Source organism: Pseudophryne corroboree, chromosome 2 (genome assembly GCF_028390025.1).
Source record: "Pseudophryne corroboree isolate aPseCor3 chromosome 2, aPseCor3.hap2, whole genome shotgun sequence".
NCBI lineage: Eukaryota > Metazoa > Chordata > Amphibia > Anura > Myobatrachidae > Pseudophryne > Pseudophryne corroboree.
In genome coordinates, this window is record NC_086445.1 from 881,425,597 (window position 1) to 881,442,563 (window position 16,967).

The window sequence follows — 16,967 nt, forward strand, 5'->3', positions numbered from 1 at the left end:
CTGCAATGTCACCAACAAAGATATTAAAGAGAACTGGACCAAGTACAGATCCCTGGGGTACTCCACTGGTAACATTTCCCTCCATAGATTGCACTCCATTAACTACAACTGTCTGTTTCCTATCCTGCAACCAGGTTCTTATCCATTTAACTGTTTTATAATCCACCCCCACGCTTTCAAGTTTATTTAGCAGTCTGCAATGTGGGACAGTGTCAAATGCCTTACTAAAGTCTAGATATGCTACATCTACAGCTCCCCTTGATCTATTATTTTCGTCAGAGTCAAAAAAGTCAATAAGATTTGTTTGGCATGATCTTCCATCAGTAAATCCATGCTGTTTTGGATCCGGTAAGTTGTTTGATTTAAGATATTCCACAACTCTTTCTTTTAATAGTTTTTCCATTACTTTCCCTACTGATGTAATGCTTACTGGTCTGTAGTTACTTGCTTCTTCCTTGCTTCCACTTTTGTGCAGTGGAACTACATTTGCTCTTTTCCAGTCCTCTAGAATAGCATCAGTGTGTATACAACAGTGAGTACGGCTTTACCTGTTATACTTCAACATCACTGGTTAAGTACTGTACCCAGGCTGTTCATATTTTGAGTCATTTGCACATGTGTAGAAAGAGTTAGATTTGGGTGGGTTATATTGTTTCTGCAGGGTTAATACTGGCTGCTTTATTTTTACACTGCAATTTAGATTTTAGTTTGAACACACCCCACCCAAATCTGAAATCTCTATGCACATGTTATATCTGCCCCACCTACAATGCAGCATGGTTTTGCCCAATTGCTAACTTTTTTTTCTTTGCTAACAACTCTGAATAACCCCTTCAATCTTCTGTTTTTGTATACGAGATGGGCCGCTCCAACAAGCCTGAATCCGGATAAATAAGATCCACTTCCACCCTCTTGGTGCCTCTGAGGACCACTTCCCCTTTTGCGGCATGCTACCACTTGGTGTGACACACTATTTCAAGGGGAGCGTAGCGTTATTGCTCAGCAGGTTCCTAATGCCCTATTCTGACATTATCCACACCTCTCCAATTGATGAGCACACCTACCCAATGGCTTCTCATGCAACATTCAGTGGGCCCCTGACATTACAGGGCCGTAACTAGGTGTGTGCCGATGGTGCCTTGCCCACAGCCCACATGTGCTGAAGGCGCACCATCGGCAGCACACCCCCACCCTTACACGGCTGCAGCCACTGTTCTCACTATAGAGTCCAGCACTGCCGCCTGTCTCCCGCCGCGCATCAGAGCCGCCGCCCTGCAGGGACTCTGAATGCGGCATTCCTCCGCACTGCCGCCTGTCTCACGCCGCCCGCTCTGCAGGGACTCTGAGCGTGGCATTCCTCCACACTGCCGCCTGTCTCCAGCCGCCTGCTCCGCAGGGACTCAGCGCGGCATTCCCCCGCACTGCCGTCTGTCTCCCACCGCCCGGAGCTGCCACTTCTGAAGGTACAAGGGGACAGCCTGGAGGAGTATGCCATTAGGGTTGTCTGATAGGGTTAGTGATATCTGATAGGGTTAGTGATATCTGCCTGACAAAGAGGAGGTGATGGCAGAGCCGTAACTCGGGGACGCTGTCTGCCGCAATGTGTAAAAAAGGGGGACGCTGTCTGCCGTAATGTGTAAAAAGGGGACGCTGTCTGCCGTAATGTGTAAAAAGGGGACGCTGTCTGCCGTAATGTGTAAAAAGGGGACGCTGTCTGCCGCAATGTGTATTAATGGGGCTCTGTCTGCCGTAATGTGTAAAAAGGGGACGCTGTCTGCCGTAATGTGTAAAAAGGGGACGCTGTCTGCCGTAATGTGTAAAGAGGGGACGCTGTCTGCCATAAGGTGTAAAAGGGGCTCTACCTGGTGTAGTGGTGCTACTGTGCAGCGTAATTTGAATAATGGAGACTACTGTGCACCATTATATGAATTGGTATTATTTTGTGGCCACACCCCTTTCCCGTGAAGCCACGCACCTATATTTTTTGCGCGTGCCTACGACGCACTGCCGTCAGTTTGCGTTAAGGGGGGGCGCCGATGCCATTTCTTGCACACAGCGCTAAAATGTCTAGTTACGGCACTGTGACATTACATTCCGCTGTTGGGCCTATCATGACCCAGTCTAATACTAAGTTACTTTGTTAAGTATTATGTATATATTTTCGAAGAAAGTATAAGAAGTAATGGAACTAAAATAATTATTTCTACATCAGTACATTGTTACATTATTGTAGAATCAAATATCCAGGCAAGAGGGGGTCTAAGAGGAATTTCTATCATTGAAAAATAAAAGTACCTACTCGTCCATCTGTCCTTTCAAGACAAGGTTGGGTCCGGTGCCAGTCAGTGTTGCAATGCCCCCAATGCTGGCAGCATAGCACACACAGAGGCTCATGCCCTTGCATAGCTTGAGGTGCTTCTGTAGCTTTAGAGCTTGTTTCTCTTGCTTCAATTTCTCATCCTCTAGATCAATCACAAATGAAGTTACACCTAAAAATCAAAGCACTAAAATCACACATGCAATATCTGAATGGATGTTACAATGACAATATACAGTAATTCAAAAAGAAATATATTCTACGAAAAACTGTATATTTAAAATATTGTTCTCTCAGACAAGAAACCTGATCAGAATTATATTCTTTGTTTCTAGGTCAGATCATTTACTACATAACAAGTAGCAGTGTCAACTTGGGCGAGAAGGGTGCATCAGTGGAATGCATTCACAGTGGCCCATGCTTAAGGGGGTGTGGCCAGTCATCAGAGGGGATGTGGTCAGCCATAACTGAGGCTTGGCAAAGCGTTAGAAGGGACAGTGGTGTGTCTGGACTGCTAAAATTGATTGGCAAGAGGATGGATCTTGGTGTAGTTTCCACAAACATGAACCAAGCCCTGATTATCATCTTGGTATTACTCTAACATGTAACTGTCCCTCTATTTGAATAATACTATTTAATTCAAACCCATAATCTAGAATCTGACCTTTAGAAGATAGTATGTGACCCTCAGACAGTGGTGTTCGCCTAGGATTTCCTCTGTACCCCTGTGGGCCAGTTTGACCCTGACTAGCAGTGGTAAATTAATGCTATATGTCTTCAAAGACAATCAACCAGGATGAACTCAGAAGAATACTGGGCTCTTATTAAACCCCCCCCCACAGATATGTAAAAAAGTTATGCAAGTGTGCAGTCAGCAGCAGCTGGTATGGGGGTGGTCAGACCCTCCAATATAAAGAAAGAAAAATAGGGTGTACCAACGCTGGCTGTAATAATCATGTACAAAGGAGTTTGCTTTGTATAAATAATCACAATTTATTTCTTAGAAAATATAATAAAAACAATAAATGGTGTATAATAATGCTATTAGCAATGGGCTCATATGTAGACACCTCCCTGTATAGGATCGCTGTTGCAAGTCCACCCCTACGTGTAAAGAGTTATCCAAGTCCTTTGGCTAGGACAATTTCCAATAGATGCAGTCACTATAAAGCAATCATATTTACCGGATGAACAGAATGATAATCCCTTGGTGTTGCATCAGCCTTAGGAGAAGTCCATTTGAAGCTGAAGGGATATGCCGGAATGATGCTAGGTGTGAAATTCAAGTGGTGGATTGATTGATTGATTGATTGATAGATAGATAGATAGATAGATAGATAGATAGTTAGTTGCCAAAGTGGTTATCAAGGTCCAAATAGATACAAAGTGTAGAGTGGGATCCTGGTAGGTGATTAATGGTGGGCTCAACGTGTTTCACTGGTTGCTACAAAGTCCAGCTTCCTCAGGAGCATGAGTTCTGTGTGTACTGGAGTGTCTATACAGTATATACCCTCTTTAATAGCATAACAATCAACACCTGTCTTGGTACAAGAAAATAATGAAGCAAACCGTCTAGCAAAATATTGTAAAAGTTACATCATTGTAATCATAAAATTCCCCTTTATGAGTGGGGTAAAATTGTTTAGAAAAATGAGTGTTTTAAATTTAGTTTTTTTTACATAAAAATGATTCTCATTAACTGATCATGTGACCACACGTGATCGGGACTGTTAGCAATCCCATTGGTCCACTGGTTGTTTAGTCATTATGACATAATGCTCCAGTCACGTGGTGCCACTCACGTGACTGGAACCTGCGTTAAACTACAGGTCTATGATCACATGGTGTTGCCCACGTGACCGGGACCGCACCATGTCCATTGGCTGTTTTTGGGCACGTGGTACAGGGCACTTCCTGGGAGGTATGCAGATGCATCTTCCTCCAACACACCGACGTGCTTCAATGATCACATACTTTTCAAAGCAAAGCAAGTCTCCATGGGAACATATACAATTCGTTAAATCAAAGAAAACATGATTTTTCCTTAGGATTAATATACAGACAAAGGAAGAGAGATAAAAAGAAATATATATTTGATACATATTAAAATCAATAAGAATAAAAATATAAAAATAACATTCTGTATGTGTGTGTGTGTGTATGTATATATATATATATATATATATATATATATATATATTACAAAACAGAAGGTAACCCTTTTTTTGCGCTGTACCACTAGTCTCTGACCACCAAGAAATATCCTCTGTCAGATAAGGTATCAAAAGTAGATATGGAATAGAAAAAGATTCTTGTGGGAGCCAATCAGCCTTCAGAATAACAATATTAAAAGTTTTTTATTCATATACAAACGAAAGGTATTTGTAACCTAAAAGTTTGTCATTGGTACAAATATCTAAAAATTCAATAAAACAATTTAACAATCTTATACATAGACATTTTCAGTTGATGTGAGGAATTTACAATCAGGTGATCACAGTCAGAACTTGAAAGGGACGTGTATCCAACCAGGTGCTTGTGGTATGGCTTTGTTAACTACCTAGTTGTGATCCTGTGAGGTTGTGCCTGTTCCTGTGAAAAAGGAATAGTGCGGTTCAGGATTGGAAATCTCTAAAGACCCCCATTTTGGTGATTTTTATTGGAGCAGAGTTGGATTGTAGGATTCCACTCTCCTTGATTAGGGAAAATTACAACATCTGACTTCAACCTAATTGTACATTTTCTGTTTTGATGAAGTCTATTTGGATACCATATCATTTGAAAAGAACGTGCGATTGGATGTAACATTAAGAATTCAAACCTGTCTTAACCAGTGGTAAATCATTTTATCATAAAAACTGATTGTAAACCCCTGATGAAGTCCTAACGGACGAAACGCGTTGGGTTTCGCATTATTGAGTTAACAAAGCCATACCACAAGCACCTGGTTGGATACACGTCCCTTTCAAGTTCTGACTGTGATCACCTGATTGTAAATTCCTCACATCAACTGAAAATGTCTATGTATAAGATTGTTAAATTGTTTTATTGAATTTTTAGATATTTGTACCAATGACAAACTTTTAGGTTACAAATACCTTTCGTTTGTATATGAATAAAAAACTTTTAATATTGTTATTCTGAAGGCTGATTGGCTCCCACAAGAATCTTTTTCTATTCCATATATATATATATATATATATATATATACATATACACATGGGTAAAGAGGTATAAAAAACATTATATATTCAGGGCAAACCTAGAGGTATATAAGAGCAATCAGATTCATAATTATTATTGCTCTAATATATTATAATTATATTTCTGTTATATTTCTATTGTACATATGAAAAATGTATTGTTGGTAAGGTGACAAGAACGGCAGAATAAAATAATAAATAAAGTAAAGGAATAAATAAATATATAAATATATATAATATCTGGCAAAGAACTATTTATAAGGGACAACATATTTTAGACAATATTTATATGGTTATGTAGATTATACGATAATCACACAGCAATGGAAATCAGGCAGGGAGTGTCACCAGTGGGACCGCATGTGTGAAACAACCCTACCTGAGCCAAGCTGTCATAATAAGTGCTACCCAATAATTAACATAAAATAACAAGACAGAGGATGTTCTATAGAACTGAATTCAACTCAATAGCCCCATTGAGTCCTTCTGGATGGAGAGAGTTGAATTTCAGCATCCAGAAAACTTCCCTACGACAGAGTCTATTGAATCTGTCCCCCCTCTGGCGGTGGGAGCAATGTATTTCAAATAGATTATTGAAAGACACGAAGGATCACTCCCATGTTTAGTATGATAATGTTGAGATACACTATGGGCCGTATATCAACATAAGATGTTGCGTCGGTGTTCCATAAAGCGTATGTGTAATGCTCTTGTGGTTCTTCCAACATATCCACATGTCAACACATATATTACAAATTTAGAGTCACAGTTTAGAAATGATTTTAAATAATATCTTTCATTAGAAAGTGGCAGAGACACGCAGATAGTTTTACGTTCCATATGTTGACACATGGTGCATCTGGTTTTCCCACATTTATGAAAACCTAAACATTTGTTAGTCAACCAGTTGGAGCCATCTGGGGTTTTATTCACTATGGGAGTTTTAAGGTGACTCTGTGCTAAAATGGTTTTGAGGGATCTGTTCTTTCTGTATATAACTTGTAGTTTGGATGGTAAATGTCCACCCAAAATATTGTTCTGTTTTAGCACCCTATAATTTTTCCCAATTATGGTCTTGATTTTTTAAGCGCAACTGTTGTATTTACAAATAAATGCCATGTCTCTACTATTTTCATTTTGTGTATTTTTCTTGTTTAGGGAAGGTTGGTGGAGAAGATCTTGTCAATCCATTTTTCTGACTTCTTCTAAAGCCTTATTAAGTAGATGATGCGGATAATCTCTTTTTTTCAAATATTCTATAAGTTCATTAGCCTGTAACATAAACTTATCTATATCAGAACAGTTGCGTATGAGATGCATTAACTGTTCCTTAGGTATGTTATTTTTCCATGGTGTATAGTGGGCACTCCTATAGTGCAAATAAGAGTTCGTATTCACTGGTTTAACATAGTTGGATGTGATTATTTGATTTTCTTGGATCTCCAGGGTCACATCCAGAAAATCGACACGATTCCTACTGTAAGTGGAAGTGAAGCTTAAATTATATGAATTGCAGTTGAGACTAGTGACAAAGGAAAAGGCAGAGGAAAGGTCCCCATCCCAAATAATAAATAGGTCATCTATGTACCAACCATAGAAGACCAGGCTTGCCTCCCAGCCAGCATCCTGCACATGGGTGTCATCGAAATCCCCCATGTACAGACTTGCATAGCTAGGGGCAAACCTGGTCCCCATGGCCGTACCTGTGATCTGTAATTAATAAGTGTTGGTAAATAAAAAATAATTATGTGAAAGAATTAATGAGATGCATTGTATAAGAAAGGACTGATGGTGTTCATCAAGATCTTTTGTCTTTTTTAACATTTTTGAAATGATCTTTAAACCAGTTGGATGGGGAATATTTGTTAGTGATGTGCACCGAAAATTTTTGGGGTTTTGTGTTTTGGTTTTGGATTCGGACCCGTTTTGGCAAAACCTCCCTGAAATTTTTTGGTCGGATTCGGGTGTGTTTTGGATTCGGGTGTTTTTTTTTCTTCAAAAAACCCTAAAAAACAGCTTAAATCATAGAATTTGTGGGTCATTTTGATCCCATAGTATTATTAACCTCAATAACCATAATTTCCACTCATTTTCAGTCTATTCTGAACACCTCACACCTCACAATATTATTTTTAGTCCTAAAATTTGCACCGAGGTCGCTGGATGACTAAGCTAAGCGACCCAAGTGGCCAACACAAACACCTGGCCCATCTTGGAGTGGCACTGCAGTGTCAGACAGGATGGCAGATTTAAAAAATAGTCCCCAAACAGCACATAATGCAAAGAAAAAAAGAGGTGCAATGAGGTAGCTGTGTGACTAAGCTAAGCGACCCAAGTGGCGGACACAAACACCTGGCCCATCTAGGAGTGGCACTGCAGTGTCAGACAGGATGGCAGATTTAAAAAATAGTCCCCAAACAGCACATAATGCAAAGAAAAAAAGAGGTGCAATGAGGTAGCTGTGTGACTAAGGCAAGCGACCCAAGTGGCCGACACAAACACCTGGCCCATCTAGGAGTGGCACTGCAGTGTCAGACAGGATGGCACTTCAAAAAATAGTCCCCAAACAGCACATGATGCAAAGAAAAAAAGAGGTGCACCAAGGTTGCTGTGTGACTAAGCTAAGCGACCCAAGTGGCCGACACAAACACCTGGCCCATCTAGGAGTGGCACTGCAGTGTCAGACAGGATGGCAGATTTAAAAAATAGTCCCCAAACAGCACATGATGCAAAGAAAAAAAGAGGTGCACCAAGGTCGCTGTGTGACTAAGCTAAGCAACCCAAGTGGCCGACACAAACACCTGGCCCATCTAGGAGTGGCACTGCAGTTTTCTAATGAGAGGATGAGTGCTTCCATCCTCATGTGAATCTGAACCACTAGCCATGAACTTAGGCCAGGGCCTCAGCCGTTCCTTGCCACTCCGTGTCGTAAATGGCATATTGGCAAGTTTACGCTTCACATCAGACGCTTTTAATTTTGATTTTTGGGTCATTTTACTGAACTTTTGTTTTTTGGATTTTACATGCTCTCTACTATGACATTGGGCATCGGCCTTGGCAGGCGACGTTGATGGCATTTCAATGTCTCGGCCATGACTAGTGACAGCAGCTTCAGCACGAGGTGGAAGTGGATCTTGATCTTTCCCTATTTTACCCTCCACATTTTTGTTCTCCATTTTTTAATGTGTGGAATTATATGCCAGTAATATATCAATAGCAATGGCCTACTGTACCGTACTGCTATATATTATATACTGGTGGTCAGTAAAATTATGCACTGTCCTCCTACTATATATACTGCGCACAACAACTAAAATGCACCACAGGTATGGATGGATAGTATACTTGACGACACAGAGGTAGGTAGAGCAGTGGCCTACTGTACCGTACTGCTATATATTATATATACTGGTGGTCAGCAAACTGTGCAAAACTGAATGCACCACAGGTATGGATGGATAGTATACTTGACGACACAGAGGTAGGTAGTGCAGTGGCCTACTATACCGTACTGCTATATAGAATATACTGGTGGTACGCAAACTGTGCAAAACTGAAATGCACCACAGGTATGGATGGATAGTATACTTGACGACACAGAGGTAGGTAGAGCAGTGGCCTACTGTACCGTACTGCTATATAGTATATACTGGTGGTCAGCAAACTGTGCAAAACTGAAATGCACCACAGGTATGGATGGATAGTATACTTGACGACACAGAGGTAGGTAGAGCAGTGGCCTACTGTACCGTACTGCTATAAATTATATACTGGTGGACAGCAAACTGTGCAAAACTGAAATGCACCACAGGTATGGATGGATAGTATACTTGACGACACAGAAGTAGGTAGAGCAGTGGCCTACTGTACCGTACTGCTATATAGTATATACTGGTGGTCAGCAAACTGTGCAAAACTGAAATGCACCACAGGTATGGATGGATAGTATACTTGACGACACAGAGGTAGTTAGAGCAGTGGCCTACTGTACCGTACTGCTATATAGTATATACTGGTGGACAGCAAACTGTGCAAAACTGAAATGCACCACAGGTATGGATGGATAGTATACTTGATGACACAGAGGTGGGTAGAGCAGTGGCCTACTGTACCGTACTGCTCTATAGTATATACTGGTGGTCAGCAAACTGTGCAAAACTGAAATGCACCACAGGTATGGATGGATAGTATACTTGATGACACAGAGGTAGGTAGAGCAGTGGCCTTCTGTACCATACTGCTATATAGTATATACTGGTGGTCAGCAAACTGTGCAAAACTGAAATGCACCACAGGTATGGATGGATTGTATACTTGACGACATAGAGGTAGGTAGAGCAGTGGCCTTCTGTACCGTACTGCTATATAGTATATACTGGTGGTCAGCTAACTGTGCAAAACTGAAATGCACCACAGGTATGGATGGATAGTATACTTGACGACACAGAGGTAGGTAGAGCAGTGGCCTACTGTACCGTACTGCTATATAGTATATACTGGTGGTCAGCAAACTGTGCAAAACTGAAATGCACCACAGGTATGGATGGATAGTATACTTGACGACACAGAGGTAGTTAGAATAGTGGCCTACTGTACCGTACTGCTATATAGTATATACTGGTGGACAGCAAACTGTGCAAAACTGAAATGCACCACAGGTATGGATGGATAGTATACTTGACGACACAGAGGTAGGTAGAGCAGTGGCCTACTGTACCGTACTGCTATATAGTATATACTGGTGGTCAGCAAACTGTGCAAAACTGAAATGCACCACAGGTATGGATGGATAGTATACTTGATGACACAGAGGTAGGTAGAGCAGTGGCCTTCTGTACCGTACTGCTATATAGTATATACTGGTGGTCAGCTAACTGTGCAAAACTGAAATGCACCACAGGTATGGATGGATAGTATACTTGACGACACAGAGGTAGGTAGAGCAGTGGCCTACTGTACCGTACTGCAATATAGTATATACTGGTGGTCAGCAAACTGTGCAAAACTGAAATGCACCACAGGTATGGATGGATAGTATACTTGACGACACAGAGGTAGTTAGAATAGTGGCCTACTGTACCGTACTGCTATATAGTATATACTGGTGGACAGCAAACTGTGCAAAACTGAAATGCACCACAGGTATGGATGGATAGTATACTTGATGACACAGAGGTAGGTAGAGCAGTGGCCTTCTGTACCATACTGCTATATAGTATATACTGGTGGTCAGCAAACTGCGCAAAACTGAAATGCACCACAGGTATGGATGGATAGTATACTTGACGACACAGAGGTAGGTAGAGCAGTGGCCTTCTGTACCGTACTGCTATATAGTATATACTGGTGGTCAGCTAACTGTGCAAAACTGAAATGCACCAGAGGTATGGATGGATAGTATACTTGACGACACAGAGGTAGGTAGAGCAGTGGCCTTCTGTACCGTACTGCTTTATAGTATATACTGGTGGTCAGCTAACTGTGCAAAACTGATATGCACCACAGGTATGGATGGATAGTATACTTGACGACACAGAGGTAGGTAGAGCAGTGGACTACTGTACCGTACTGCTATATATATAGTTATACTGGTGGTCAGCAAAATTCTGCACTGTCCTTCTACTATATACTACAATGCAGCACAGATATGGAGCGTTTTTCAGGCAGAGAACGTATAATACTGGTGGTCACTTGTCACTGGTCAGCAAAACTCTGCACTGTCCTCCTATTATATAATACTGCTGGTCCCCAGTCCCCACAATAAAGCAATTAGCACACTGAGCACAGATATTTGCAGCACACTGAGCACAGTCAGATATAGAGCATTTTTCAGGCAGAGAACGTAGATATTTGCACTTGCAGCACACTGAGCACAGATATTTGCAGCACACTGAGCACAGATATTTGCAGCACAATTTGCAGCCCACTGAACATAGAAACTGAGAGGACGCCAGCCACGTCCTCTCACGATCATCTCCAATGCACGAGTGAAAAATGGCGGCGACGCGCGGCTCCTTATATAGAATACGATTCTCGCGAGAATCCGACCGCGGGATGATGACGTTCGGGCGCGCTCGGGTTAACCGAGCAAGGGGGGAGGATCCGAGTTGCTCGGACCCGTGAAAAAAAAAGGTGAAGTTCGGGCAGGTTCGGATCTTGAGGATCCGAACCCGCTCATCACTAACATTTGTGTATAAAGCCTGCACATCTAAAGTACATCTAAAGTAAGAAATGCATATGTTTCTTTCCTTGGGTTTTTCTCAAAAAATCTTTAGTGTCTTTAAGGTACGATCTCAGTGAGGGTACCTGTGGTTGAAGAAAGGTGTCAATGTAAAAGGAAAGGTTGGTAGTGAGGGAATTTATGCCTGAAATGATAGGACAGCCAGGGGGTGTGGTGAGGGCCTTGTGAATTTTGGGGAGAAAGTAAAATGTGAGAGTAGTGGGGAAGTGAGGGAGTAGGAATCTGTGTTCTTCTCTGGATGCGACCCCTCTACTCATGCCAGAATCTAATAATATTTTGAGTTCTTGTATGAGTTTTGGAGTGGGATCCTGGGTCAAAGTTCTATAGAATTTCTTATCTTCCAATTGACTATGGGCCTCATTCAGGTAATATGACCTGTTCATAATAACTAGGCCACCGCCCTTGTCGGCCTCTTTGATTGTAATGGAGGTATCCTGTGTGAGTTCTTTAATAGCTTATCTTTCCTGTCTGGTAAGGTTGGAAGAAAATTTTGAATTATCTGTGTACTGTTCTACCAACTCTTTAAAATCCTCTAAAGCAAAATGATTTGATACAACTACTTTTGGTCGAAATTGGAAAAAATTCCGATTTGCATTTGAATTTATTCCCCTCTCTCGTTACATCATATATTTTTTCACCTTTAATAGGTGTATCAGGAATTACATGACTCTCCTCCCACAGTTCCTCGAGAGTAGCAATCATGATGCTGTCTGTATTGTCTAGGACTATGGGTAGAGAGCCATCATTCTTAGACAGTAAGCTTTTTTTTGCGAAAAACCTCTTCCAACAGAGGGTATGAACAAACTAATTGAGATCAACATAGAGTCCAAATTTATTGAGATAATTTCTGGGTGAAAATTTTAGACCTTTTTCTAAAAGGGAAAGTTCTGATTTAGAGAGGGCTCTATCTGATAGATTGAAGACACTAGGTTTGGACTCTGAAAAGGTTTTCAGAGTCTCCTTGGATATTTGTTTCCCATGTCTTCCTCCTCTACATCCTCTATGCTTGGATCTCTTCTTCTTTTGGGGGTGGCTTTCAGATTGGTATCTTTAGACCATCTTACATTTGTTTTGGGGCGTGCTCCTAAAAATTCCCTTTCTGTGATTTTCGGTATTCCTCAAGGTATGTTTTTCATTGTCTCTGTAATATTCTTGTCTGTTTCTGCCATATCTATTCCTATTTGGTTAATTGGTAAGTCAATATCGATATCTCTTAAATCTGCTAGTTTGTCATATCAATTATGATGAGAGAAATTCCTTTGTTTAGGAATGTATTGATCTCGTCTTTGTGGCTTGTATGTACCCTGATCATGATATACTTTACTTTTAGTATCAGTTGTACTTTCTGTAGATCTGTTTTTCTGTTTATATGTACGAACTATATTATTCTTGTAATCGTATAGAGCACATTTAAATTTCCTTTGCTTTGTCTCCATGAGACTTTGTTCAATTTTAATAACCTCACTAATTACTCTATTTCTCCTCTCAAATATTTCATCATTTTTATATTTTTCCATTGTTTTCTTTAGCTCCTCAATTTCCTTTTCAATCAAGGAGACCTTAACATTTCTGTACCTGATGACCAGCTTCATTAATTCTAGGGAGCAATTATCCAATAATTGGTCCCATTCATTTTGATAATTTATATCCTTCTGAAAAATGGAGGGTTTAAAGATCTGAAGACCTCTGGGAATCATTTTCTTATTGACATATTGTTGAAGATTGGTGCTGTCTAGCCAGTTTCTAGATTCAGCTTTAAGGAGATCTTCCAATTTGTAAAAGTCTTTAATTAAATCTGGTTTATCAGGTACAGAATGTTTAGCACTATAGTCACACAGATTGGACCAATAGGATTGTCTTCTGTTATTACGTTCTTTGGAATTAGAAAAACAGCTCATGGTTGCAGCACTTACGGACCAAAGGAAAAAAATCACAGATATGTAAAACAGTTAAGCAAGTGCGCAGTGCGCAAGTGCAGCTGGTATGTGGTTGGTCAGAACCTCCAATATAAAGAAAGATAAGTAGGGTGTACCAGCACTGGCTGTAATAAAAATGTGCAAAGGACAGTTTGTGTCGTATAAATAATCACAATTTATTTCTTAAAATATATAATAAAACAAGAAATGGTATATAATAATGCTATTAGCAATAGACTCATATGTAGACACCTCCCTGTATAGGATTGCTGTTGTAAGTCTACTCATACGTGTAAAGAGTTATCCAAGTACTTTGGCTAGGACAATTTCCAATAAATGCAGTCACTATAGAGCAATCATATTTACTGGATGAACATAATGATAATCCCTTGGTGTTGCATCAGCCTTGGGAGAAATCCATTTGAAGCTGAAGGTATATACCGGAATGATGCTAGGTGTGAAATCCGGTGGGCTCTTATTAAGTATGTTTGGGACTAGCATTTTTTTTCTAGTATTTATGAGAATTGTATATAAATTCTTCTAAATTCTAGTATATTCTACCGTATTCCGTCCACACTAAATTGTGTGCTAGTGCTTTTCACAGTGATTTGATGGTTTACATACAAATCCGATGTTAAGAGGTCGGCGCATATGAAGAATGCGTCTTGCGATATCATTTGCAGCTCTTTGTACAGCTACGGCATTTGAGCGTGGGCAGTAACCGGCACCATTCTTCAACACCTCGTTTTATAGGCGTACTGGGTCCATGGTCTGCATCATCTGGCACAGACTTCTTGGTCCTGGGTGTCTGGATCCTGTGGCCAGTCTGTGCAATCTTCAGATGGTCACGATGATGATCTGAAGCTGTGTTCTCAGATGCAGCACTTGGATCTCGCAGATGCATGCAGGAGGTGTCTATCTCCTACAGATGCCTCCTGCTGCATTTGCATCTTGCATTGAGTGTGGCTACATCACAGGCGGGAGTGCCCGCGCCTAGGCATGCCGCCGAGAGCACAGAGACATTCCAACTCACTTTTAATGGGGCACGTGCGCGTCTACGACACACGCCCGTCCCATTCATACCCAGGGCTCTACCTCACCGGGCGCACTCAGTCGCAGGTGGAGTCACAATTAGCGTGGCTCCATCTGTATAAAGAGCGCAGTAAATATCACCATTGATATCAAGCATTAATGATTTGTTAATAAATTCACATAAAGCACATTGATTTAATCAGACTAAGCAAAAACATAATTAAAAATTCTACAAATTATAAAAAGCATGAGCTCATACCTACAGTTATCAAAAATGACCTTTAAATTTACTAAGATTGTAGTTCTATTAAAGATGGGATGTTGCCCCTAACAACCATTCAGATTCCAGATATCTTGTAGAAGATGCTAGATAAATGAGAAGTAGATTCTGATCGGTTTCTATGGGCAGCATCCCATCTTAAATAGAACTCCTGTCTTAGTAAATTTACCTCTTAATGTCCATGAAGGGAATAAATAAATGTTATAACGTCAGTCCCCTAAACAATTAATCTAAATAAAGTCCTAGGATTAGTTATCTAATAATGCTCATTTAGTGTTCAGTAGAATTATTCCAATATCATCTTAAACAGAGCCCAATAAGTCTGAGACAAATTCCAAGCAGGATCAATAACCATCCAGGCACCTCTAGTGGAAGTGAACACTGTATCCTTAGTAAAATAGCTGTGCAGGATCCCAGTCACTTCTGAAAGTAAATACAGTCACAGCCAATTAGCCAAAATTGTGTGTAATATAGAACATGCTCTACTTCCCTCTCCATGTTGATAACAGCAACCCACAGGATGTCTGTCACTGAGTCTTCTTATCACAGCACTTGCTACAGGCTGCTCTTTGGATTAGGCATTAGGGAGTGCGCCACTGGTGTCTCAAAGTAAGGCAGCCCTATTCCATTATGCCAGAGACATACTGTAGGAGATCTCTCTTTCAGGGTCATTGGAGTCACCATATTCCTTCTGAAAAAACTGCCACTGCATTTTGCCGCGATTCGTGGGTCCGTGGGGAGATGGCAGAGGCACTGTGAGTCTGTGATGCAACTTTCATGGAATTAATAATTAGGCCCCGCCCCCGCTGCATTTTGCCGTGATTTGTGGGCCTGTGGGGAGGGGGCAAAGCCTAATTATGTAAGGTGGCTGGCTCCACTGAACACTCTCAACTTGTGCTGCAGTGCCTACAAAGTGTACAGTAAGTGAAAGTGTGTGTGATGCATTTGCTTCTAGTTAATGTATTGATAGAAGGAATAATGCATATATATGTGTAATGTTAGTATATAAATATATATATATATATACATACACAAAGCATAGTGTTCGCACTCCATATAACTTCAATCAACAGCGGGGTGCTCCAATAGTGATCAAAGATCCATCCATATAAAATTCATTTGAATTGCGCACTCACCATTTGAAGAATAAAAGTTCTTTATTGATAGGCAGTATACTCACAAAAAACATAGCAGAAAGTGCATATGTGCAAATGTCGACATTTCGGTCCACTAGGGACCTTCTTCTGGACAGACAACTGTGCATCCTTGAAGCAGCTCAGCCAAAAGCAGAATGAGCTGTTAATCCATACCAAATGGATTTTTAAACCCTGGAGAATTACCCACAACCACTCTGTATTACACCAATGTATCATGGGATATCAAATACGAATAAGGCACTATAGAGCTTATTATCAATGTTGCACAACCCAAATAAAACAAAGAGGATAAACATTAAAGCATAATGAAGCACTGTGGGAAGCATAAGAAAAGTATAACAAAAAGAAAAGGCTAAATAGCCCGTGATCTCGCCAATACCGGAAGTATCATGCGTTCCACTGAACTTGGAACGCATGATCAAAGCGATCATGCAGCGCTGTAGAGGGCGGAAATGACATCCGCCGGAAATGCCATGCGTACCACCACGGTGGAACGCAAATACAGGAAGCGCTGATAGCGCTACACAGAGCAGAAAAAAACGCTGCAACTCATCACTTAGCTAGTAGTGACAGTAATAAAGCCTAAATGACGCCCTTAATCGATGCTAATGAAAAACTTGTATAATACTAGGATAACACCGATTGATGTAATAAGTAATGCACATTGGGTATAAGAGTGGGTGTGGTCATAATCCAGGGTGCACAATAGACCATCAACATAGAATAATACAAACAGACACACAAACATATAACAAACATGACACTACAATAGAGGTCACCTCTGTCAAAATAGAAAAAAAGGGGAGCTGAAGAGTATAAAT

General features: G+C 40.7%; 1 protein-coding gene across 1 annotated transcript in view; it reads right to left on the reverse strand.

The window, feature by feature from the left end:
- Positions 1-16,967, reverse strand: part of LOC135051349 (solute carrier family 13 member 2-like) — a 257,947-nt gene that overhangs the window by 99,869 nt on the left and 141,111 nt on the right. The window contains exon 5 of the mRNA XM_063957395.1: positions 2,300-2,489. Coding sequence (XP_063813465.1) covers positions 2,300-2,489 — 190 coding nt within the window. The remainder of the gene's footprint in view (positions 1-2,299; positions 2,490-16,967) is intronic.